Below are 26,040 nucleotides of genomic sequence, written 5' to 3'. Positions count from 1 at the left end.
CCTCCTTTGTCCACGCAGATGAGCTTTTCACCTAACCTAACGTCCTAGGCTTCCTGGTCTCTTCAGTACTTAAGTCAGACCCAGGATCTGGCCCAGCCCACATCAAAACCTGGCTCTCAAAACCCTTAGCCTGCTCACCAGGGAGCACAGCTTGATGGTCATGAGCAATCACACATTGCCACACACATCCCTGCCCAAGTATGCATGTGCTCTGACCTCTCCCTTTTTGCTGGCACTCAGGCCCACCCACAAGAAAGAGACCACTCAGTAAAATAGCTAGAAAAGATCACTTTGTGGTGTTTGGTTGTTTACACACAACTGTCCCCTTCTATGCCCTTTTCCCACACTTGTTACAGACACAGACACAGATTTCTAGGTTGGAAGAGACCTCAAGATCATCGAGTCCAACCTCCGACCTAACACTAAGCACTCCACTAAACCATATCGCTAAGCTCTACATCTAAACGTCTTTTAAAGACCTCCAGGGATGGTGACTCCATGGGTTACGCCCTAACCCTCTTCCTTCCCCCAAACACGCTGTAGCAGTCCTGCCTGCCCCACGTACCCCCATCCCCAGCACCCCCTGCCCTGTGGGCAGCAACCCTCCTGTTGATGCTGGGGAGATCTGCCTCTCAACCCCTGTGGACCTTGGCTCTGCTGAGGTGACCAGGACTCCTCAGCACTGCTTCTTGTCTCGTTTGCATTCATGGAGATGAGCTATTACCACATAACATAATGGTCAGTCTTAGCAAAACGCCTGATTTTACCCTTTTAACGGAGTCACTAGGTTAATAAAAATAACTGTATATACAAGGCCTTTGATACAGCACATGACACCACAAAGCATTTTGATTAAAAGTTTTCAAGACAAAACATCGAGCACACAGCAAATGGTCTAAAACTAGTTACAGCTCAGTACAAATTACTAACGTGAGATCACTGCTGTCCTGGTTTCAGGTAGGACAGAGTTAATTTCCTCCTAGTAGCTGGCAGGGTGCTATGTTTTTGGATTAGAATGAGAAGAGCGCTGATAACATGCTGATGTTTTAATTGTTGTAGAGCAGTGCTTACACCAAGCCAAGGACTTTTCAGCCTCTCTCTGTCCTGCTAGCAAGCAGGCTAGGGATGCAGCAGGAGCTGGGAGGGGACAGACCCAGGACAGCTGACCCAAACTGGCCAAAGGGGTATTCCATACCATCTGGGGTCATGCTGAACAATATATAGGGGTGGCTAGCCGGGGTGGAGGCGGGGGGGGCGGCTGCTCAGGGATAGGCTGGGCATCGGTCAACGGGTGGTGAGCAATTGCATTGTGCATCACTTATTTCATACACATTAATACTATTATTATTATATTATTATTATTATTATTATTGTTGTTGTTATTCTTTTCCCTGTCTTAATAAACTGTCTTTATCTCAACTTCACTTTCCCATTTCTCTCCCCCATCCCGGAGAGGGAGGGGGGAGGGTGAGCGAACGGCTGTGTGGTGTTTGGCTGCCAGCCAGGCTAAACCACAACAACTGCTAACCAGTATCATTTTAGAACCAGTCTCTGTGGGGTCCCCTAAGTCTTATATTAAAAACTTTCTTTAATGACCAGGGAGAAAATTGAAAACCAAGCCCTCCAGATACTGATTCCTCTCAGCAAGAACAAGACAGTCTGCCACCAACCAGCTCCATTCAAAGTGGTTTTAACTCCACTGAGCAAACCTGCGCCTCTGGGCTCAGCCTCCCAGCAGGCATTTACCCTTCTGCATGAGGGCTCTACAGTATCACTACTCTCACCATCCTAAAAATGATGTGTGGAAACTAGAGGGACATCAGAAACAACAAATGCTTTTGGGAGTGTAGAAATTATTTGTTTCTGTTACAATTCAACCTGTGACAATTCAAAATTTGGAGGCAGCTTGGCAAACACATTCACAGCACAGAGGGAAGCACCAAGTACTGGTTGCCCCTTAACCAGAGAGATCCCGAGACCAGCCCATCTAGCAGCAAACGAAAGATGCCCTGAAAAGAAAGCCACCTTTGCAAAGGAAGAATATCCTCTCCTTTGGTGCTTTGCTTGGACAGCACCATTCTTGGGGACCACACCAGTTCATCCAGAAAGTTTCTTTCTGAGCACACAGTGAGGTAAAGCAACAAGTCTAACTGCAGAGCCTGTGCACTTGTGGCACTGAATTCACAACCCTGAGAAGGGCTGCAGGAGCCCAGCTTTGATGATACAGGGACCAAAACTGTTCAGCTCTGGGCACATCATGACTGGAGAGGTACTTAACAGAGGGGCTTAAGCTCAGGACCACCAGGGAAGGGGCTTACCTTGTCACAAAAGATGGTGTAAGATACACCTGTACAGGCTGGTGCAGCATGGGCTGACTGAATTATAGAACACAAGCCTGAGACAACAGGCCAGGACCAGGAGAGTAAAGTTCACCTTCAAGAGGGAAAGCTTACAGTGAAAGGCATTGCAAAGGGCACATCCCTATGACACTGGAACCCTGGTGCATCTGGATGATGTTATGGCAGGTGACCTAGCCTGTAAACTCCATCTGTGCTCCCACCATATCAGGTGGAAGGTGAAGGGTACAGCAGCAGGGAACAGCAGCTGACCTTTCCATCAGTGGTTTATAGCCAAGGGACTTCACCTCAGCAGGAGCAGCTGTGGTATTGACACAAGCCATAGAAGCTTTATATCACCCAGCACAGCAGCAGGCAGGAGTTGCCTTGTCAGACGTTGAAGAGAGCATGCAGCTAGATGGGGTGCAGCATGCTGCAGGTAGGTTAGTTCAGGAGGGTGACTGGTAGGCACATCTATTCAGCAGACCAGAAACCATCTCCAGAGACTTCTCTCCTGTTCTGTGCATAACAGACTGCCCTCAGTTGAGCCATCTCAGGCTAAGTGGATAGGCAGCAGGCCCAGCGCTGCAGCAGGGGCTTGGGCTCTGCAACCGCACAGTAGAAGCCAGCTTCTTCTTGTGAACTGCAAACACGACCCCCACAGTGCCCTGAGACACCAGGGAAGAGAGACATCCTCCTCCTCACCCCATCTTCCTTACCCCCCCCACATCCAGGAAAGAACCAAGGACCAGAAGTACAACTATGTTTTCTGGGCTTTTAGTTTGAAAAAAGTATTGATTGAAAGTGTACAACAGAATGAGGTGTGGCAGCAGCACCACAGCCAGATTGTTTCACAAATAAAACAGAAAGGGCCTTAAATAATCGGGTGCAGATTAAAAAACCTCAACAGTGAAAAAGTTCTTCCCTCTGAACAGAAAGTCACAGGCACAGAAATGGCAACAACCACATGGAGACGATGGGGGGAGGGAACATCCTTCTTCTAACCACAGGGCTCTGTGCTAAGAGGCTGCCACCTATGGCGGGCTCCTGCGCCGTGGTTGGTGGCTGCTCCCATGTGCAGTTCTGCCCTTGGCTCATTCTTGGAATGGTTACAGATGAACAGTGTGACAAGCCCTTGCTAACCAGACCCGCCCCCCACCCCCCAACCGGGACACTGACAAACAAGGCCTCTGCTAAGGCTAAAAAAAGGACAAGACTTTGGAGTCTTGAGTTCAGCATGTTTAAGAAACAAGAGTCTGGTGAGCGCACAGCAAAGTCCTTGTGCGAGGCTTGCTATTCCAGCTTGGCCTTCTTCTTGTTATCACTGCCATTCTCCTCTGCTGGTGTTGCCGGTGCTGCCATGTCCTCCAGTTTCCGTTTCCCACTTTCGGCCGGTGGGTGCGTATTACGGGTTTAAAACTGATAATGATGCAGGTCATGTTATCGCAGCCAGTGCCATCCCCTGAGGTGTCTGGAGCCAAACACTGATCCAGCAGCTGAGGAGGGACAGGACAGGTTAGCAGAGTGCACAGACACCCTTCGAATAACCTATGCCACTGGACCCAGACTATCAACTGACAGCAGCTTAGTTAGGGGCTGCTAGGCCAGAATGGCAAGGGCTGGGCTCAAACGATGTTTACAGCCAAACCAGAGAACCAGCCTCAGCAACTCTGTTTTTCTCAAAGCGGACAGAAACTCCTTCAGCTTGACAATAACCTAGAGGTCAGAGACACTGGTCAGGGTGACAAAGGAACCAAATTCTAATTCAGATGTGGCTCTCTGCTCCTGTACCAGCCAGCGTTGCAGCCCAAGTGCTGCCAGATACCCCAAGCGCTGAACAAACCAGTTCTGATGGAGAAGGAATGAAGTCAGGCACCAAGCTGGGATGCAGAAACACTGTGTGCTGAAAGGGATGGTGAAGCAACTGAAGGAGTGTTGTGGACCTTACCTCTTCCACAATGGAGGAGAGCGGCCTCAGGACTCCATTCTCATCCTTTTGGGTGATCTTGGACTGGATGAAATCCACCACTTCCTGGCTGCTCATCACATTCCTGTAGAGTGGAAAAGTCAGAAGGGCTAGAAAAGGGAGCAGTCATACCACACTGTCCTGAGATAGCTTCACTGTAGCAGGGAGCTGATGGTAACAAGAGTACATAGTGAGGAACAGAGGGTTCAAAGCTCAGCACACTGCGATGTTCCTCCATCTGAGAGCAGCTCCTCAGGAGCCAGAATTAACTCTTTGAGAAAATAAGGGCTGAAGCCATGCCCCTTGGGACTTCCTGAGCCCAGCTCCAGAGAATGACCAGGGTAGTGACGCCCAAGAGGCACAACCGCTCCCTCATTACATACCAGATTCCATCACAGGCAATGACCATGAAGTCATGGTCATCATTTATTGTCAGCACTTTGATGTCGGGCAAGGCAGAGATCATCTGTTCTTCTGGAGGCAGATTCCTGTTCCGCTTGTAGAAGTGATCACCTGCAGTGGAGAGGAGATCACTTTATGCTGTTACTGGGCCTTGGCAATGCTGCCTACTCCAAACAGTGAGAAACAGGACTCTGCTGAACAGCAGCCCTAACAGAATTGGCACCAGTGCTTCCACAGAGCAGACCTGGCTGTGGGGACATGTGATTGAGAGAAATCTGCTGCACATCGAAGGCATCTGTTTAGGTGAGCCCACCACACTGTTACCATACAAAGGCACAGAGGAGCCTTCCTCAGTTCAGCATCTCCTCACCCCAAACCAGTTGCCACTTCCCCACTTCCTGGGGCAATATTAGACCAACAGCACATGATGTCTAACAAAACCAGCTGAAAACTGGCAGCAGCACTCAGGATATGAGCTATCCCATGTGTTAGAGCAGGATTTGCAGCTCACCTGAACACTTGGCTCTGCTATAATGATAGATGCTCATTTTCAAGAAGCTCAGGCTGTCCAGGGCCAGATATGTCAGCATACAAACATACTTAGGTGCTGCCTGAAGCATTGTAGCAAGGGGAATAGAGCTTGTGCAATTAAAAGACAAGTCTGACTCCAGAACAAGTGGGCTCAAACTGGTATAAGTTAGGTACTCGGTAAGCAACACACCAAGGTCCTTCAACAGCCTCCTAACAATAGAAGTAGAAAGAGGAAAACATCCTCTCTATTCAAAAGTCAAGTTGTTTTTCTGGGGACAGTTTATGTGGCATGGCTTCTGACAATCCAGCTGTGGGCACAACAGCCTTGGAGGTCTCACACACCACATCCTGCACTGAAGCCTGGCAGGTGTTGGGTGTCTCTCTCTACTGACGTCTGCCATTTTCATGGCTATTTTCTCTAATTAGACTGAAATTTCACCATGTGAAATACTGAATACGTTCTAGACATCAACCAATTGAAAACTGTTCCTTAAACTTTTTCAGGGAGTGTAAATGATAGGACAAAGAGTAATGGCTTTAAACTAAAACAAGACAGATTTAGTGTAGATATAAGGAAGAAATTCTTTCCTCTGGGGTGGTGAGGCACTGGAACAGGTTGCCCTGAGAAGTTGTGGATGCCCCTTCACTGAAAGTGTTCAAGGCCCAGTTGGATGGGACTTTGAGCAACCTGATCTAGTGGGAGGTGTCCCTGCCCATGGCAGGGGGGTTGGATTTAAGGTCCCTTCCAACCCAACCCATTCTATGACTCTACGAAACTTAGTGGCTGGCAAGTGCTGGAAGCACGTATGTCCTGAGTGCAGCACCCTGAGGCCAGGCATGCCAGCATTCACACACTTGGACTTGCTCACCAATTGCTCTGGAGAGGTTGAGACCACCATTCACTCTCCCATCCATGGTGACCTTGCCGCCAGCGTTCTTTATCCTGGCCAATTCTATCTCATCCTCCGGTTTGTGGTCATATGACATGTCGACAGCTTTGCCACCTTCTGACACCACGCAGCGAGAATCTCCCGCATTAGCCACAATCAGCTGCTTGCCCCGGATAAGGGCCACGACAGCAGTTGTCCCACTGTCAGAGCCAGGCTGCAAGAAAACATTTTTGCTCAGACTCCTTCCATTGCTCTATCACAGGTCATAAAGGAACCAGCACTACCCACCACATGCCCAGCCGTGTCCCAAACTCAGGTGTTGCATTTCAACCCTGTTTTCCATAAGCACACACAGAACAATGGAGAAAAGGCTGAGGGAAGCATGAAACATGGCAGTAGCATGTTCCCTGAGAGGCAGGGTCAAGCCATACCTTTGTTCGAGCCTCACAAAGCATCAAAGGGCTCAGGATTCTCCAGTGTTCAACACACCCTGCTATATCCTCAGCTCTAATGCAGCAGTTTCCAGCCCCAGCCCAACTGTCCTTGTTTCGACTAGGGTAGAGTTGATTTTCCTCCTAGTAGCTGGTAGGGTGCTGTGTTTTTGAATTTAGGATGAAAATAATGTTGATAACATGCTGATGTTTTAATGTTGCAGAGCAGTGCTTACACTAAGCCAAGGACTTTTCAGCTTCTCACGTTGTCCTGCAGGCTGGGGGTGCATCTGGAGCACAGAGGGGACAGAACTAGGACAGCAGACCCCAGCTGGCCAAAGGGGTATTCCATACCACCTGATGTCATGCTCAACAATTAATATGGGGGGGTGGCTGGCCGGGGGAGGGGACTGCTACTCGGGGATAGGCTGGGCATCGGTCAGGCGGTGGTGACCAATTGCACTGTGCATCACTACTTTGTATACATTATTATTAATAGTACTATTATCATTATTATTTTCATTTCTTTTCTGTCCTAATAAACTGTATTTAGCTCAACCCACAAGCTTTGCACTTTTTTTTTTCCTATTTTCTCCCCTTGTCCCAGTGTGGGGGGGTGGGGGTGGGGAGGAGGGTGAGCAAACAGCTGCGTGGTGCCTAGCTGCTGGCCGGGTTTAAACCACAGCACCAGCTCAAGCAGACCGCCTCACTGCAAGCCAGGCCATCTCTTCAAAGAGAGAAGGTTGGCACCTTAGAAGCTGTAGCAGTCCTGCTGTCATACACTCCCTTCCATGCTAAACCCTCCCCAGCAGTTTCTAAGCATAGCAAACCCTGCAGCAGAGTCAGCCTCTTCTAATCTCAACCTGCTGCCCAGATCCATGCCTATCCCTCAGTCTCTCACAAAGTCTGTCAGCAGCTGTGTTCAGCCTCAGGAGAACAGAAGGGATGTTTATCCCCAGCTGAATGGAAATAACCCCCTGCTACACGCCCCCTCCTCCCCCCTCCCCATGTGCCCTTTGCTCCACACTATGCTGCAGAACACAGGAACAAGGTGTGCACCTCCTCTTTCCCCTCCATGCCTGGTAACAACATTTCCTCCTCTTCATCCTCATCCTCCTCGGCTTCTTCAGTGTCATCTTCATCATCTTCATTCTCTGCCTCTTCACTACTGTAACCATCTCATCTTCACTGCATTCCTACAAGAAACAAGAGATACCACCAGGAGTCACACAGGACACTCTTAGTGCCCTCCCCAGGACAGCTGGTCCCTCCAATGTAATGACATGAGACTTGGTTTGCCCCAGAGGACGTGAAATGACTGGTAAGTTTTTCCCCAGACCTGATGCTACGTAACAGAGCAGCTAGTTTCCAACTACCACAGTGAATGGAGGGATGGTGCACTGCAGGAAGACCAATGGGTATCCCACTATGGCTGGCTGCACAGATGAGTGTATGTTTCCCTCAGAGTTTAAGAGTCTAAACAATCCCCAATATCCCATGAGATGGTACTCAAAGTATGATCTGAAAAACCTACTCCCAGACACACCAGGATGAGCCAGAGACCTCGCAGCTTAAGTACCACAGCAAGCAATGCATTCTGCCCAGCCCAGAAGGCCACTCTGTCCCAGTGCTGTTTCCTACCTCACTGTCTTCCCCTCTTCCTCACCTCATCTGACTCATCCCTCACTGTCCTCAAAAAATTTGGATTTGGTTTGTGCGCTGGGGCTTTCCCGTAGAGGAGCAGGAGGGCCCGGCCTCCCCAGTAGAAGAGGTGACGGCCTCGTCACCTTTGCCCTACTTCAGGCTTCTGCAGAGCAGGGCTGTTGCCTCCAGGTGTTGGCTTTGTCTGAGGTGGACGGAAATACCCGTGATTTCTTCCATCTGGTTCCCATTCTCCTCTCATTGTGGTCGACAAGCTCCCCTGGGTCAGCCTCTCCATTCATATTTGACTCCCATCATGCTGCTTGCCTGTCCCCTCTGTAGCGTTCTCCCCCAGCTGGAGCTAAGGACTTTTGTTTGAGGTTCTTGGTGCGTTTTGTCCATAACGTGTGAGAAGCTCTTCAATGGTCCATTGTGGCTCTTCATGCAGAAGAGCAGCTTCCTCATTATCCACTAAAAATGTAAAAGGGGGAGTGGGGGTGAGGACAAAGAGGATCAGAAAGCAAGACACATCACCATAGCAGCAGCTGTGCAACGCACACTGGGTTCAGCAGTGAGTTGCCCTGACTGGAGGTTGCTATTTGCAGGACATGTTTCAGCAATGCTCACTTGCTGATCACTACCAGGCATGGACAACATCGCCAGGCCTGCCAACTGTCCCACAGCTTCCAAGCGCTGCAGCATGAACAATATGCAAATGGCAGAGAAAGGTCTTCTATCCACTGCAAGGCAAGCAGTCTGCAAGTTAGTACAGTGCACTCAGGCCACTGATGCATCTTGCTGACTTGTAGGCAGCACAGAAGCATTTAAATAAGACGTTGAGGTTGGAGGGTTAAGAGTCATATTTCACCAGTGCAGGCTCAAGTGAAGCTGTTGCAGAGCAGATAGACCACTTCATGTGCAGATTTGTTCATTAACACTGCAACATGAACAAGAAATTTCATTAAAGCATTTGCTCCATAGGCCTTATGCAACTGCTTGGGATCCTTTTGCAATCTAGACACTTGCAATCAGATATATAAAATAGCTTTAGGTACGCAGGACCACTAGACAGAAAATAGGATGACTCCCTAAACTATCAGCCAAGGACCAGAACTCCACTGGTATTAGATAACTTCCATCATTTCCTTGTTGACATCCCCCTGGTTATCCTATTCTTTGCTGATTAATGTCAAAAGGAAAATAAACGGAAATATCCCAAATAGTCCTTAAAGTATAGGACAAAAATGAAAAAAAAACACCATACAAAAAAAACCCTTCGCCCCTGTCAGCTGGTGGAACAAGAACCCAACCAAACTCAGCATTTTCAGTTCAACACACTGTCACAGTGATTTACAGCTTTTTATCTGCTTCAAGGTTAGTCACAAGCTATTCAGCCAAGAGCAGCACAGGATTCTACCCTGGGATTCCCTTTCTATCTGGCTTCATGATCTGGCAACTACTTGCTCATGGAAAAAGCATATTCGCTTCTTTGTAAGAAAGAACTACTGAAAGAGACAAGAATCTAATTCAATCCTGCCTGTAGTCTGTCTGCTGCCAGCCTGACAGAGCTTAGCATCAGACATACACCATTTAATTTTTATAACTTAGCCCACTTCCCAGCTCAAGGATTTCTGACACATCCTAGACAGCTTGCACCCCGTAGAGGATATCCTATGGAAAGCCTCTGACAGGCTGTTTTGCTATCCATACGATTAAGCTACTAATGAATCAAAATACCCCTAGCACCTGCTCAAAGCAAGAGGACAGTACCGAGAGGTGGCAGCTCCAGCTGAAATTGAACTGGCTAATTTGGAGAAGCGAACCTTCTGTAATGGAAGAGCGCTGGTCCAATATCTCTCAGGTCCCCTGGCCTGGAGCTGCAGTCTTACCTATTCAGTGGCATCTGACTTACCATCATCTTCATCAGCAACTTTCTCCTTTTCCTCTTCATCATCTTGGGGTCGCCCAGCCATCTGAGAGAGCTCCTTTAATCACCTCCTCAGTGGTGAGCTTGGCATCTATGGCTAAGAAAGCATCTTCCAGGGCCTAGATATGAACACAGACATAAGAGTGTGCATAATTTCATCTTCTGCCTACTGGCAGTTCAGGAAGCTTTTGGAAAATCCTCTCAGAAATATGGTTTGATTTTTGGGTGGTCCTGCATGGAGCCAGTAGTTAGACTTGAGATCCTTGTCGGTCCCTTTCACTTGGAATATTCTATGATGTCACATACCTGCTGGCGATCAAGACTCTTCCAAAACGAACCATACAGAATTGGAGCCCAAACTGGTCAAGGCTGGTGGCATCCTCTGGGGTCCATCTGGTCACCACCCCCCCCCCCCCCCCAGTCAATCAGGGCCAATTCAGAGCCAGCACCCAGGGACACGGCTCTGGCTGTTCAGCCAATTTCAGTGCACCTTAGTGGTCTGCACCATGCAGCCCATAAATCAACAGCTTGTCTATAAGGATCCATATGGGAGACGGGTGTTAAAGGCCTTCCTGAAGTCTACAGGAGACCTGAGGACAGGATAGCATTTCGCCGCCATTATGAGGAATGGTTCAGCAAGCAGGCTCCCCTGCTTAGCAGACAGGCTGACTGCAGTCAGTGAACACATCCAGCGTGGAATCAGCAAAGCATAATACTTGGGTGTCTTGGCCATAGAGCAAGAGCCACAAATTGATTTGAGTTTGCTTTGTAGGCTATCCCTCAGACTAGATCTAGATGGAAGTTTCTGGAGTGACTGCCTTCCCCTCCACCCACACTGCTGACAATCCAGCACCAACTCTGGGGATACCTGATGTTAGACCAGGTGTTATTGCTATGAGGGAGAGATAACAATATAGAGAGAGAGCATTTGGCAGAAGCAAGACACAAACAACCCTGATTTGTTCTACCTTCCACCTCTGCCAAAAACTATCCCTGTCCCCAAACAACAACCACCACCCAGAAAAACTACACTCAAAAAAACCAATTCACTACCTTGACTGGAATGAGTCTGAAAATTAAAAAAAAAAAGAAAAAAAAGAGAAAGATGGAACAGAAGGTTTATCTTTGAAAATACATCAACAGCTGGTATAAACTAGAAACAAGGAGGGAAAGAGAAACGGAGATACCCTTGGAAGACCGGACAGACGGATCTTGGAAGAATGGGGAAGTATTTAAGTACTAGGTACCTAACAAGGGCTCTTTTCTGCACTGGTGCTTACACTTGGTTCCAGGGCAGTGCCGTATTCTTACCTTTTGCAATTTGCCTTCCTTATAGCGCTTCTGGTCTTTGATTATCTCAGGGAGATACTTGGCACAGTACAGTGCAACTTCTTCTCCTGAAAGAGAGCACAATCATTTAAAGAGGGTGGTCCTCCCAGAAGTAAATATATTCTTAAGCAACTGAATTCCTGAGGCAAATCTTGGGACACAAACCAGGACTAATCCAGACATGGAAAAATCATGCAGCAGCAGACTGCTGTGGATCTCATGTACGCTTCCCAGAAGGCTGCACCTCCAGAACAGCAGGATTTGCTGATGACCCCTGGGAAACCTCAATGAGTTCTCACCCATCAGGTTTAGCCAATGCTATAAACTTCCTGAAAAGCTCATTTTGGCCATTAAGCCAACTGTTTAGACCCATTCTACTTAGAGGCTCCATTTTTTGCATGTACACGCAAGTATAAACAAGCTCTCAGAGAATTACTGACACATGATGAGCCACACAAAAAGTGAGCATTATGTATTCTAGTGTATGTTCTAGACCAACAAAAAAACAATGTCACAGCCTTGAGATGAGCCTTTCGGAAAAGATGGGGGTCCCGATCAGCAGAACAGTCACCTTGGTACAGGAAGGCGTGTGCATGCATGACTGAATAAAAGGTGGCCAGAACACCAGGTTGCTGAGAGCACAGAGGATAACTCAGATCAAAAGTCAACAACATAAATCAAGCATTCACTCCTAGAGCCGCTGAAAAAAAATTTGGAAGCTGAAAACACTCCAGCAGCTTAGTAATTAATACTGTCAAAAATATTCCAGGTTGGAAGGGACCCACAAGGATCATCGAGTCCAACTCCTGGGTCTCCAAAGGACCACCCAAAAAAATCAGACCATGTGTCTGAGAGTATTGTCCAGAAGTTTTCTTGAACTCCAGCAGGCTTGGTGCCATGACCACTTTCCTGGGGAGCCTGTTCCAGTACCCGACCACTCTCAGTGAAGAACCTTTTCCTGATATGCAGCCTGAACCACGCCTGTTGCAGCTTCAAGCCATTTACTGTCAAGTATGCAACAGAGCACAGTAGACATTTTGTGTGATCATGAAGGTGCTAATAAGGAAGAACATTAAATGGCATGAGGGATCCTGAATTTCTGTAGTTTGGATCAGCAACGGGGACCAGAAAGAATAGTGCAAGTTGTAAATCCAGTAATTTAGGCTTGAATATAAGATGCAAAGAACCTGAACTTTTGAAGACCAAATTTCCAGCTGTTTAAAGATCTAGCAGACAAGATCCCCTGGAACACTGACCTTAGGGAAAAAGGAGCTGAACACAGCTGGCAACTCTTTTAACGATGTTTTTCTTAGAGCACAAGAACTCTACATCCTCCTGCTCGCTTTCTTACATGGGGAAGGCAGAAAAACTGGGATGGCTGTGCAAGGACCTGCTGGTCAAACTGAGATGCGAGAAGGAAATGCACAGGCAGTGGTAGCAGAGACACGTGGCCAGGGATGAGGTACAGGGAAGCTGTCCAGATGTGCAGGGATGGGATCAGTAAAGACAAGGCACGGATGGAACTGAGCTTGGCAAGGGACACAAAAAAAAAAAACAAACAACAAAACAAAACAAAACCAAGAGGGGATTCTCTAGGTACATTGGCCAGCAAAGAAAGGCCAAGGAGAGTGTACCCCTGCTGATAAATGGCAGAGAACCGGTAACGAGAGACATGGAGAAGGTTGAGGTACTCAACAACTTCTTTGCCTCAGCCTTCACCGCCAGTCAGGCCTCACACGTCTCTGTTTCCCTGAACCTGAAGATGAGGGCTGGGGGAGCCGAGTCCCTCCCGCTGTAAGCAAAGAGCAGGTTGGAGACCACCTGATGAGCTGAACGAGTACAAGTCTGTGGGGCCCGATGCCATGCCTCCCAGGGTCCCCAGGGAACTGGCTGATGGAGTTGCCGAGCCTCTCTCTAGCCCATTTTGAAAAGTCCTGGCAGTCAGGTGAAGTCCCTGGTGACTGGAAAAAAGGAAACATCACTCCCACTTTTAAAAAAAGGGTTGAAAGGAAGACCTGGGGAACTAGAGGACCGGTGAGCCTCACCTGTGCCTGGGAAGATCATGGAACAGATCCTCCTGGAAGCAATGTTAATGCACATGCAAGACAAGGAGGTGATGTGGGACAGCCACCACGGCTTCACAGAGGGCAAATTGTGCCTGACCGATCTGGCGGCCCTCTGTGATGGAGCAACTGCATCAACTGACAAGGGAAGACCAATGGATGTCATCTATCTGGACTTCTGTAAGGCCTTTGACATGGTCCCACACGACATCCTGATCTCCAATTGGAGAGAGATGGGTTTGAAGGGTGGACCATTCAGTGGATAAGGAATTGGCTTGAAGGCTGCACACAGAGAGCGGTGGCCAACGGCTCCATGTCGAGGTGTAGACTGGTGACAAGCAGTGTCCCTCAGGGGTCTGTCCTGGGATGGTACTGTTTAATATCTTTCTGTCTGACATAGACAATGGGATTTAATGCACCCTCAGCAAGTTTGCACATGACACTAAGCTGAGTGGTGCAGTCGATACAACAGAAGGGTTGCTATCCAAAGGGACCTGGACAGGCTAAAAAGTAGGCCCATGTGAGAAGTGCTTAGGTGCAAGATGCTGCACCTGGGTTTGGGGAAATCCCAGACATGAGTACAGACTTGGAGAAGAACTCCTTGAGAGCAGCCCTGCAGAGAAGGATTGGGGATTCTGGTGGATGAAAAACCCAGCATGATGGCCAGCAGCACACTTGCAGCCCAGAAAGCCAACTGCATCCTGGGCTGCACCAACAAAGGAGCGGCCAGAGGGAAAGTGAGGTGACTGTCTCCCTCTGCTATGCTCCCGTGAGGCCCTACCTGCAGAGCTACATCCAGGTCTGGGGCCCCCAGCACAAGGAGGTGGGTCTGTTAGAGTGGGTCTGGAGGAGGGATACGAAGTTTATCAGAGGGCTGGAGCACCTCTCCCACAAAGACAGACTGAGAGAGCTGGGACTGTTCAGCCTGAGGAAGTATACTGCAGGCCTTCCTATAGCTATAGGTAAAGGCCACACATGCTCCTTCCCTCCTGGCTACAGAAGGAAGGTTTTATGACACAACTCTAAGAGCCAGTCAACTCTTTACTTCCCTGTCCTCTCCTTCTTCCAGAGGAATACCGTCTGTTCAGACAGCTGGCCATGAAGAACAAAAGCTCTGTGAAGCAAAGGGCAGTCATGGAATTGAAGGAGTGAGAAGTAGCTAGCCATCAGCTCAGCAAAGGACAGAGACAAGAAATGAAGGGAAATAGAAAGGGAACACAGTTGGAAGTAAGAGATGGTGAGTTTGAGGAAAAAATAAAAAGGAACAGCAGACACGGACCTCTCAAACGTGCCCACAGAAAAGGGATTAAGTGGCCATTACCAAAGAACAGAAACCTTGCAAAACTGTTGCTGGTTAAATAGCGCTGCAGAAAGTTCAACACTAAGGATCTACACAACAAAGAAACAGAGCTCTGTTCTGACCATACTCTCCAAAATGCAGTGGAAAGAGTTTTTTTGACAAAAAACCTGGAAGATCACAGGTAAATAAATGATGTAAGAGAAATACAAATGATCCCAGCACTTTTAATAAGAACTTAAAGGAAAAACCAAGGTGACCTGACAACAGATCTGGCAGAGAAATAAAGATTGCCAGTCCATTGCCAACCAATGTCCACTGACACAGACTTATTGAAAGCAGATGTCATCGATCCAACTCAACATCTGCTCATAAAGATACTATGATTTGGTTGATAGAACTAAGCATGATTTAGGTAAGGTATATAACTTGCACATAGGTATATAAGACAGCACTTCACTTAAAAAGTTAAATTTTCAATATACCACCTGCTCAATAGGTACACTGAAAACTACTGGCCATGAGACAAACTGAACAAAGAATCACACTGTACCATGTTTATATGCAATCATGAAGGACTGTTACAGATGATACCATAACATTTTTATTAAGAACAAAAATGAAACAGTTTTCTATGAGAGAGTGATGGAGGCAGTAACAAGTAATTGCAGTGACAGGCCTTCCATATCAAGTGATAAGCTGCAGGGAGTGAGCAGGGGCTTCTCAGAGAGGTAATATGGCCATTGGGGAAAACATTTGCATGGTCTTGGACAATGGCAGACAGCCACCCAGCAGATCTGAATGCTCTATGAGATGGTCCTGAAACAACAGGTCAGGGACATGCTCCACACATCCTTATATTAAGGCTGCTTTTATTTATAGTGTAAACTAGCTCATCTAGCAGACCATAAAACTGTAGCCCCAAATCTGGAGGACAGTAACGAGCAGACTATCCCAGGGGTCAGCACTGGGTCCAGTCCCTGCTTAACATCTTCATTAACGATCTGGACCACAGGGTAGAGTGCACCTTCAGTAAACTTGTAGATGACGCAGAACTGAGGGCAACAGATGGATCAACAGAGGATCAACAGAGGGCTGTGCTGCTGTCCAGAGGGACCCTGACAGGCTGGAGAGGTAGGCTGACAAAAATGTCATGAAGTTCAACATAGAGAAGTGCAAAGTCCTGCACCTGGGAAGGATCAACCTCAGGCACCAGAAGACACTGGGGCCACCCAGATGGAAAGCAACTCTGCAGAAAAGGACTTAGGTTGGAGTCCTGGTGGATACCTAAGTTGACCGTGAGAAAACAATATGCCCTCACTGCTAAGAAGGCTAACATCACTCTTGGCTGCATTAGGCAAAACATCGCCAGGAGGTCAAGAGAGGGGATCCTTCCCCTCTACTCAGCATCGGTGAGGCTGCACTTTGAGTATGGTGTCCAGTCGTGGGCCCCCCTTAGCACAGAGAGGACACGTGGGCCCAGCAGGGAGAGCCCAGACTGTGGCCCCCAGGGTGCTGCCGGGCCCGGAGCCCCCGTGCTGTGAGGAGAGGCTGCGAGAGCTGGGGCTGCTCGGCCTGGAGCAGAGGAGGCTCCGGGGGAGCTCCCCCATGGCCATCAGTACCCGCAGGGAGATGCGGAGAGGCCGGAGCTGGGCTCTGCTCAGCAGTGCCAGGGCCAGGCCAGAGGCCCCAGGCCCAGCCTGGAGCCCTGGTGGCTCCTCCTGCCCCTCAGGCAGCACTGCTGAGCTGGGCAGGTGCCAGAGCCCTGCTTGATTGGGGGGACTGAACCAGCTGACCTTGAGAGCTCCCTTCCAGCCTCAACCATTCTGTAAAGCACTTGCAAAGAATACCAACAGCTTCTTGATCATGCTATAGGGAGTGAGCTGAAAAGCCTGGCCTGAAGACAGCTGTGAGAATGCAGGACTTGTGCCATGGGCAAGTGAGTTCCAGGACTTGGCTGGCATCTTGGCCTAGACCTAGAAATTATACATATGCACTCCTATGAAGAGGTTTGACCAGTAAGCAAGGTGATGCATTGTGCGTACCTCAGCAGACTGAGAAGAAAACTCAGACACAGACACAGATTTCTAGGTTGGAAGAGACCTCAAGATCATCGAGTCCAACCTCCGACCTACACTAAGCACTCCACTAAACCATATCGCTAAGCTCTACATCTAAACGTCTTTAAAGACCTCCAGGGATGGTGACTCCACCACCTCCCTGGGCAGCCCGTTCCAATGCTTAATACCCTTTCGGTAAAGAAGTACTTCCTAACATCCAACCTAAAACTCCCCTGTCGCAACTTTCGCCCATTCCCCCTCGTCCTGTCACCAGGCACGTGGGAGAACAGACCAATCCCCCACCTCACTACAGCCTCCTTTAAGGTAACTGTAGAGAGCGATAAGGTCTCCCCTGAGCCTCCTCTTCTCCAGGCTGAACAAGCCCAGCTCCCTCAGCCGCTCCTCGTAAGACTTGTTCTCCAGACCCCTCACCAGCTTGGTCGCCCTTCTCTGGACTCGCTCGAGCACGTCCATGTCCTTCCTGTAGCGAGGGGCCCAAAACTGAACACAGTACTCGAGGTGCGGCCTCACCAGAGCTGAGTACAGGGGCACAATCACTTCCCTAGACCTGCTGGCCACACTGCTTCTTATACAGGCCAGGATGCTGTTGGCCTTCTTGGCCACCTGAGCACACTGCTGGCTCATATTCAGCCGACTATCAACCAATACTCCCAGGTCCTTCTCGGCCAGGCAGCTTTCCAACCACCTCATCTCCCAGCCTGTAACTCTGCTTGGGGTTGTTGCGCCCCAGGTGCAGGACCCGGCACTTGGCCTTGTTGAACTTCATACAGTTGATCTCAGCCCATCGCTCCAGCCTATCCAGATCCTCCTGCAGAGCCTTCCTGCCCTCGAGCAGATCGACACACGCACTTAGCTTGGTGTCATCTGCAAACTTACTGAGGGTGCACTGGACGCCCTCATCCAGATCATCGATAAAGATATTAAGAGGACCGGCCCCAGTACCGAGCCCTGGGGACACCACTTGTGACCAGCCTCCAACCAGATTTGACTCCATTCACCACAACTCTCTGGGCCCGGCTATCCAGCCAGTTTCTAACCCAGCGAAGCGTACGCCAGTCCAAGCCCCGCGCAGCCAGTTTCTTGAGGAGAATGTTGTGGGGAACGGTGTCAAAAGCCTTACTGAGGTCAAGGTAACCACATTCACAGCCCTTCCCTCATCCACCAAGCGCGTCACTTTGTCATAGAAGGAGATCAGGTTCGTCAAGCAGGACCTGCCTTTCGTAAACCCATGCTGACTGGGCCTGATCGCCTGCTTGCCCTGCAAGTGCCGCGTGATGACCCTCAAGATAATCTGCTCCATGAGCTTTCCTGGCACTGAGGTCAACTGACAGGCCTATAGTTCCCCGGGTCTGCCCTCCGGCCCTTCTTATAGATGGGTGTCACATTGGCTAGCCGCCAGTCAACTGGGACCTCCCCGATAGCCAGGACTGCCGATAAATGATGGAAAGTGGCTCGGCCAGCTCCTCTGCCAGTTCTTTCAGTACCCTCGGGTGCATCCCATCGGGCCCCATCGACTTGCGCACATCCAAGCTCCTTAGCAGGTCGCCAACCATTTCCTCATGAATAGCGAAGGCCACATCCTGCTCCCCATCCCCTTCCGCCAGCTCAGGACACTGGGTGTCCAGAGAACAACCGGTATTGCCGCTAAAGACTGAGGCAAAGGCGGCATTAAGCACCTCAGCCTTTTCCTCATCCTTAGTAACCAGGTTTCCCCTCGCATCCAGTAAAGGATGGAGATTCCCCTCAGTCCTCCGTTTCGCATTGATATATTTGTAAAAGGATTTTTTGTTGTCTTTAATGGCAGTAGCCAGGTTGAGCTCCAGATGAGCTTTGGCCTTTCTAATTTTCTCCCTGCACAGCCTCGCTACATCCTTGTAGTCCTCCTCAGTGGCCTGCCCTTTTTTCCAAAGATTATAAACCCTCTTTTTCCTGCTAAGCATAAGCCGCAACTCTCTGTAGAGCCAGGCCGGTCTTCTTCCACGCCGGCTCGTCTTTGGGCACGTGGGGACGGACCGCTCCTGTGCCGTTAAGATTCCTTCTTGAGGAGCGCCCAGCCTTCCTGGACTCCTCTGCCCTTCAGAACCGCCTCCCAAGGGACTCGGCCAACCAGCGTCCTGAGCAGCTCAAAGTCAGCCCTCCAGAAGTCCAATACAGCAGTTTTACTGGTCCCCTTCCTGGCCTCGCCAACAATAGAGAACTCTACCATTTCGTGGTCACTCTGTCCAAGATGGTTTCCGACCACCACATCTCCCACCAGTCCTTCTCTGTTTGTGAAGAGAAGGTCTAGCGGGGCACCACCCCTGGTAGGTTCACTGACCAGCTGCATCAGGAAGCTATCTCCCACACTCTCCAGAAACCTCCTAGACTGCTTTCTCTGTGCCGTGTTGTGTTTCCAGGATATGTCTGGGAAGTTGAAGTCCCCCACGAGAACAAGCGCTGATGATTTCGCGGCTTCTGCCAGCTGCCTGCAGAACTCCTCATCCGTCTCCTCATCCTGGTTCGGCGGTCTATAACAGACCCCGACCAGGACGCTAGCCTTGCTGGCCTTCCCGCGGATCCTAACCCACAGGGATTCAACCTCATCATTCCCAGCCTGGAGTTCCACAACATCAAAAGATTCTCTAATGTAGAGAGCCACGCCACCACCCCTTCTGTGCTGCCTGTCCCCCTGAAGAGCCGATAGCCAGGCATTGCAGCACTCCAGTCGTGGGAGCGGTCCCACCTCATGAAAACTGCATGAATATCTTGTCAAAAATTAGAAGCTCCATCCAAGTGGGCTACTGACATGATTGCCAGTCATCACAAGGAGCAGGTACAATCTCCTCCATAGAATCTTAGAACCATTTAGGTTGGAAAATACCTCTAAGATCATCAAGTCCAACCACTAACCTAGCACTGCCAAGTCTACCACTAAACCTAAACACCCCATCTACACATCTTTTGAATACATCCAGGGATGACGACTCAACTATTTCCTGGGCAGTCTGCTCCAACACCTCACAACCCTTTCAATGAATTTCATTTTTTTTCCCCTTAATATCTAACCTAAACATCTCCTACTGCAACTTCAGGCCATTTCCTCTTGTCCTATCACTTGCTGCTTGGGAGAAGAGACCCCCGCTCTGCTACAACCTCCTCTGAGGTAGTTGCAGAGTGATAAGGTCTCCCCTGAGCCTCCTCTCTACGCTAAATAACCCCAGTTCCTTCAACCACTCCTTGTAAGATTTGTTTCACTTCCAACTTGATCTGCATGATGGCCAGCTACAGGAAGCATCACACTCATAAGCTCTCATCCTCCAGGGGGATTTCAACCTGGATGTTTGCTGGGAAAGCCACATGGCAAGCAGTAAGCAATCCAGGAGACTTCTAGAGTCCACTGAGGCAGCTTCCTGGTCCAGGTATTAGACAAACCAACCAGAGAAGTGTATTGGATTTGGTGCTCATCAATATGGAAGCACTCATTAAAGTTAAGATTAGAGGAAGCCTGGGTTGCAGTGACTATGCCCTGGTTGAGTTTGTGATCTCATGGGATACAGGCCTGGCTAAGAGCAAAGTCAGGACTCTGAACTTCAGAAGAGCCAACTTCCAGCCATTCAAAGAATTAGTGAATGAGATCCTATGCGACAAGGTCCTTAGGGACACAGGATCTGATCAGAGCTGGCAACTCTTTAAGAAAATTTTCCTTGTAATGCAAGAGCTCTCTATTCCCATATGTAATAAATCAAGCAGGGAAGGTAGGAAACCATCATGGCTGAACAAGGACCTGTTGGTCAAACCTAGGCAAAAGAAGAAAATGCACAGACAGTGGGAACAGGGCCACGTGCCCTGGGAAGAGTATGGAAATGCTGTCTGGATGTGCAGGGATGGGATCAGGAAAGCCAAGGCACTGACAGAGCTAACTTGGCGAGGGATGCAAAGAATAACAAGAAGGGGTTCTACAAGTACATTGACCACACAAGAAAGTCTAAGGAGAGCATATCACCTCTGACAAATGAAGACAGAACTAGTAACAGCAGATGAGGAGAAGGCAGAGGTACTTAACTTCTTTGCCTTGGTCTTCACTAGTGGTCAGGCTTCCCACATCTCTTGAGTCCCCAGACCTCTAGCTGGGGGCTGAGGGAGCAGAGTTCCTCCCGTTGTAAGCAAAGAGCAGGTTTGGGACCTCCTGATGCATCTTAACATGTCTATGGGCCTTGGTGACATGCATCCCAGGGTCCTGAGGGAATTGGCTGATGTAGTCACCAAGCCGCTCTCCAACACATATAAAAAAGACCCTGAAGGTCTTCAGATGTTTTCCCGATGGCATTATACAAATGCTAAACAGGAACGGTGTGGGTAAAAGCCTGCATTACTCATACCAGGCAACTGTTCTGACAAAAGAACATTGCCAAAGCCACCTGCTTAGATCAGAAATGGAGAAGAGAGTGACTGAAGGGCAGCTCTGTCTCTGCCCAGTAGGGTCTGCAGATGAGGCTACAGCACCCTGCAGTCTGTGCTACTGGAAGCAGCTGACAGATCTAATAATACCAGCACAGACCCCTGATCATCTGCCAGATGGAAAAGGTGACTGAGCACTGCAATCTTCATGTCAAAGATAGGGGCAAGGGATGTTCTTCACAGCAACAGGAAGCTTGATCTGAGAAAGACATCAACAGCTTTACAGTCTTGGATTTAGTACTTTCATACTGTCTCTGTAGGCAAGTAAGGCATGGAATGGTGGACAGCCTATAGGAAAATGGTCTCCACATACTTGGCAGCACTATAAAAACAATATAATAGAGAAATATCTTGCTCTGTCACCACAGAAGCAGGAATCCAGTCAATACAAAAAGCTTTGACATATAAACAAGCCATTTATTTGAAATAGGGACACAGACTAAGCAGTGATCTGAAAGTCTCTGATATGTCTGGCCACCAAAAAACAAGTTACTGTTGGGAGAACTTGTAGGTGCCACTGAAAATGAGAAACTTTGGTGCTTCCCCTGTAGCTACAGCACAGGATGTCACACATTTTCCTGACAACTAATAAGGCTTTGCACAGGAACCTTTGCAAGTACGTGTCCTGGTTTCAGGTAGGACAGAGTTAATTTTCCTCCTAGTAGCTGGCAGGGTGCTATGTTTTGGATTAGAATGAGAAGAGCGCTGATAACATGCTGATGTTTTAATTGTTGTAGAGCAGTGCTTACACCAAGCCAAGGACTTTTCAGCCTCTCTCTGTCCTGCTAGCAAGCAGGCTAGGGATGCAGCAGAAGCTGGGAGGGGACAGACCCAGGACAGCTGACCCAAACTGGCCAAAGGGGTATTCCATACCATCTGGGGTCATGCTGAACAATATATCGGGGGGGCTAGCCGGGGTGGCGGGGGGGGCCGGCTGCTCGGGATAGGCTGGGCATCAGTCAACAGGTGGTGAGCAATTGCATTGTGCATCACTTATTTCATACACATTATTACTATTAATATTATATTATTATTGTTATTATTTTCCCTGTCTTAATAAACTGTCTTTATCTCAACTCACAGACTTCACTTTCCCATTTCTCTCCCCATCCAGAGAGGGAGGGGAGAGGGTGAGCGAACAGCTGTGTGGTGTTTGGCTGCCAGCCGGGCTAAACCACAACAGTATGTCTTCTCTCTTCATTGATCACAGTTTGCCTACAAACCAGGCCACCTGCTGTGAGTGGAGCTGGTAGTGGTGGTACCCATCTCCCTTATGCAAAGACGCAAAAGTGCTCACTTACACTGTTTTAAGCAAAATTTCTAGCAAAACAAGATTCTCCTTTGGAGTCCTCTGGCTGCAGAAGATGATTCATCACAATGAGTCCTCAAATCTAATAGCTCTGTGTCCCTTTGGTGCACAGGAGGGAACTACCAGCCCAGCACGCAGACCAGAGACCTAGTTGCTGCACAGCAGTCCCGGTGAGGTCTAATGGGTTTTATAAGCTGAATCAGTAACTACCTCAACACACAGTGCTGCCAACACTGCCAGAGAAACAGAACTGGCTCAAGGAATTCATCTTCTACGTGCGGACAGACGTACTAAAATATTCCGTCTCAGCACTTCTGGACCTGTCACAGCAAGAAACCCATCAGGTTTTTCTCACTGAAAAAGCCTTTGTGAGAGTACAAGGGAGAAGCCTGATCCCAACTGGCACACTGAGTGGGCACTAAGTACCAGGGCCAGCAGTGGCAAAAGGGGAACATTTCTACAGTTTTGCTGAGGTGCAGTCAGTATAATTACCCCGCTGGATAATAACGGCTCCTTTCAGTTCATCGGGTAACATACTCCCAGATTTGCTTACACATGCCAAAAATCAGCCCAGTCACCACATTTTAACAAGATCTCATCCTCATTATGTATCAAGCATCTTCCCTCTGAAAACTGAGGCCCAGGGTGAAGGAAGCAGCAGCAGGGTTGAAGAGCCAGGTAAGAAAGCCAATTTAGATACCTCGGTCCTGCTTGGTGCTTTTTATCATTATCTTTCCCTGTCAGTTTTACTAGGAGCCAAAAGGATTCAACCTCATAATATTCCTTGCCTGTGGTACTGGAACAGAGAGGAGAACAACTACCAAAGCAACACCAGTTGCAACTGAGTAACACTGACTCCTTGATCGGACCACAAAGACTGCGGAGCAGAAGACTTCCCTACTCCTCTTACAGCCACATGCCACTCTTCTTCGATGGTGTCTCACCTACTGCAGTACTGTCTCAAAATTAAAAATCCCCTCACTTCTTCAATTTCTGTGTTATACACACAAGTGTACACTCTTATTATGGCTATATAGAGAAGCAACAGACAATCCATTAGGATAAAAATATTCCCCAAACCACTCATGCTCACCTGGGCATTGGAAGCAACTAAAAGCCTCAGAATCGTCTGTTGGCAATGAAGTGCTCAGGGCTGTGTAGTTGCCTAGGCAGACCTACAGCAAATGGTTCTGGTTGCCCTCACCTGTAACAAGCATTTTAGACAGCATTTCCAGCAAAATGTAAGTTGGGAACAGCTCTTTGAAGCACAAAGCTGAACTGTAAAACAGAATAAATTTTCCAAAGATGTAAGCACACAGAAAACAAAACAACATAAGTGAGAGGAACTGCCATGCAGGCTCTTTCATTAACCATGGTAGGCAAGACCACAGGTCTATCAGCCCAGAGGAAGGAATGGAACCTATTGCTTGCAACTTGCAGAAGTTCTACATACTCCAAGGTGCATTTTAAACTGCATAGGAGTCCTGGCACTGATGATTTTCTGATAGCAGGGAAAAGAAAATCTCACCAAATATAATTTTCAAGAAACGGAACAGAGGAGAAGCAGAGGTACAAAAGCACAGCTTGATATTCACTCATGTGGAGTGCATTCACCTGGCATGGACTTCAAAAGCCTTCAGGGGCTGAACCTTTAGAGAATATAATTATTCATATATAAATCAACAATGATTTCAGGATCACATCTTCCATGTCTCCAGTATTAAACTGATGTCAAAATCTCAAAGCCTCCATGAATCATGTTATTAATGTTTTCTAGCAGAGAAGCATCCAGCTAAGTAATGCCAAAGCATCAGCTGCATTTCCTGCTTAATGTGATATAGATGCAGTAGGAAAGTCTTCAGGAGTATCAAGTAAACTATAGAATCCGTAGAACTGAATTCAATCAAAAAGTAAATATTTAGAGGGTTCTCCAGAGAGCATACTTTTATGTTTGTAAAGAATTAGAGAGTGCTTTTGATTGCCAGAGAGCATATGGAGTTTTCAGGCTGTCTGAAAGATCAAGCAGAAAGGTGAGCACATACATTAGAGAGTTCAGGTCTCCGAGCATATTTCTGCACAGATATATGCCACTGCCAAAAACTACATCTGATGCAGTTTTAAAAGCAGGAGTCTCATTCAGATAAAGTATGGAACAAATCCATTTATCTTGGCATTTCAGGAAAAGGTGGTTCCAGAGTACCTAAGACCCAGCTGGAATCTTTCTGCAGTATAATTTCTCCACCCCTGGGAGCACAGGCTTGAATAGGACACGTAAAGACAAAAACAGGCAGCAGCCTTGAGGCCAACACCTAGAAACCTAGGCAAGACAAAGGCCTCCAGAGATAAAGGTTCCTAGATGAAATCTTTTTCAGTGCATGTACATGCACAAACCCATCCTATCTCATCTTCACAAAGCTGAAAGTAGATCTCCCTCTAAGATCTGATCTGTATTTAGACACATACACTCAATTTGAATATAAAATAAAGCTTAGAGTCAAATAAGTAAACTAGCTACCAACGAATACCACACAATCCCTATGAATTGGAATACCCTGCCAAAACAGGAAAAGAAAAATTTAAGACCAGAATATTAACTCCCATCCTGAGAAAATGACAGTGCATAGAGAATGCTTCTGTCTTAGATCAGAAGGCAAGACGATAAAAAAAAATAAATGGGTGAGGAGGTTGTGGAGTCTCCTTCTCTGGAGATATTCAAGACCCGTCTGGACGCCTACCTGTGCAACTTGCTCTAGGGAACTGCTTTGGCAGTGGGGTTGGACCTGATGATCTCCACAAGGTCCCTTCCAATCCCTACAATTCTGTGATTCTGTAAGAGTTCCATCACACTGCATGCTAACTGGAAGAAATTTACAATGGGACTTGCTGTATTCTACTTAAACACGCTGTTGGGGCAAAAAATAAGGAGACCTCACTATGATAGTGTTGAGCTCCATGTAAATGAAAATGCTTATTAAAAGGAAATTAAAACAAACATCTAAAAGGATAAAGCATGTGTAGGTAGCAACAGAGACTGATCAGAAACACCATGCTTGTGGTGCAGAGTACCTATATATCATTTTCCAGGGTTTGGGAGGGAAGATGCCAGGGCAACTAAAAAGGAAAGTGAAACAGCCTATTACAATGTGAAAGCCAGCTACAACTTTCAAACAGTGTAAGTCTCGTTCATAACAGGAAAACAAGGTATAAAAGGTATAAAAGCAAAATTAAATTTATTCTTTCCATTAACAGCTAAGAAAGGTTAGAGAGGTTCCCACCCTAAAACCTTCTTTTATATGGGACAAACCTGAGGAATTGTTTCAAACTAAAGAATGCATCAATCAAATCATACAAAAGTAGGAACAGGCAAATGTTGATCTTCAAAGTCCAGTTCAGTATAGGA

At 48.0% G+C, this 26,040-nt stretch overlaps 1 protein-coding gene across 1 annotated transcript in view; it reads right to left on the bottom strand.

The window, feature by feature from the left end:
* Positions 1 to 3,097: 3,097 nt before the first annotated feature.
* The window catches only part of PPM1G (protein phosphatase, Mg2+/Mn2+ dependent 1G), a 31,420-nt gene continuing 8,477 nt past the window's right edge, over positions 3,098 to 26,040 (bottom strand). Inside the window, 19 exon segments of the mRNA XM_040552551.1 lie at positions 3,098 to 3,745; positions 3,748 to 3,832; positions 4,285 to 4,387; positions 4,686 to 4,815; positions 6,105 to 6,339; positions 7,616 to 7,737; positions 7,740 to 7,752; positions 8,198 to 8,210; positions 8,212 to 8,237; positions 8,239 to 8,268; positions 8,270 to 8,350; positions 8,352 to 8,387; positions 8,389 to 8,507; positions 8,510 to 8,549; positions 8,551 to 8,588; positions 8,591 to 8,668; positions 10,110 to 10,185; positions 10,187 to 10,243; positions 11,436 to 11,521. Of these exon segments, the coding sequence (XP_040408485.1) occupies positions 3,630 to 3,745; positions 3,748 to 3,832; positions 4,285 to 4,387; positions 4,686 to 4,815; positions 6,105 to 6,339; positions 7,616 to 7,737; positions 7,740 to 7,752; positions 8,198 to 8,210; positions 8,212 to 8,237; positions 8,239 to 8,268; positions 8,270 to 8,350; positions 8,352 to 8,387; positions 8,389 to 8,507; positions 8,510 to 8,549; positions 8,551 to 8,588; positions 8,591 to 8,668; positions 10,110 to 10,185; positions 10,187 to 10,243; positions 11,436 to 11,521 (1,484 nt within the window). The 3' untranslated portion in view covers positions 3,098 to 3,629.

The sequence above is a fragment of the Cygnus olor genome, chromosome 3 (genome assembly GCF_009769625.2).
Source record: "Cygnus olor isolate bCygOlo1 chromosome 3, bCygOlo1.pri.v2, whole genome shotgun sequence".
Taxonomy (NCBI): Eukaryota; Metazoa; Chordata; class Aves; order Anseriformes; family Anatidae; genus Cygnus; species Cygnus olor.
The sequence above is the reverse complement of the archived record's forward strand: the minus strand, read 5'-3'. Positions and strand labels throughout refer to the sequence as shown.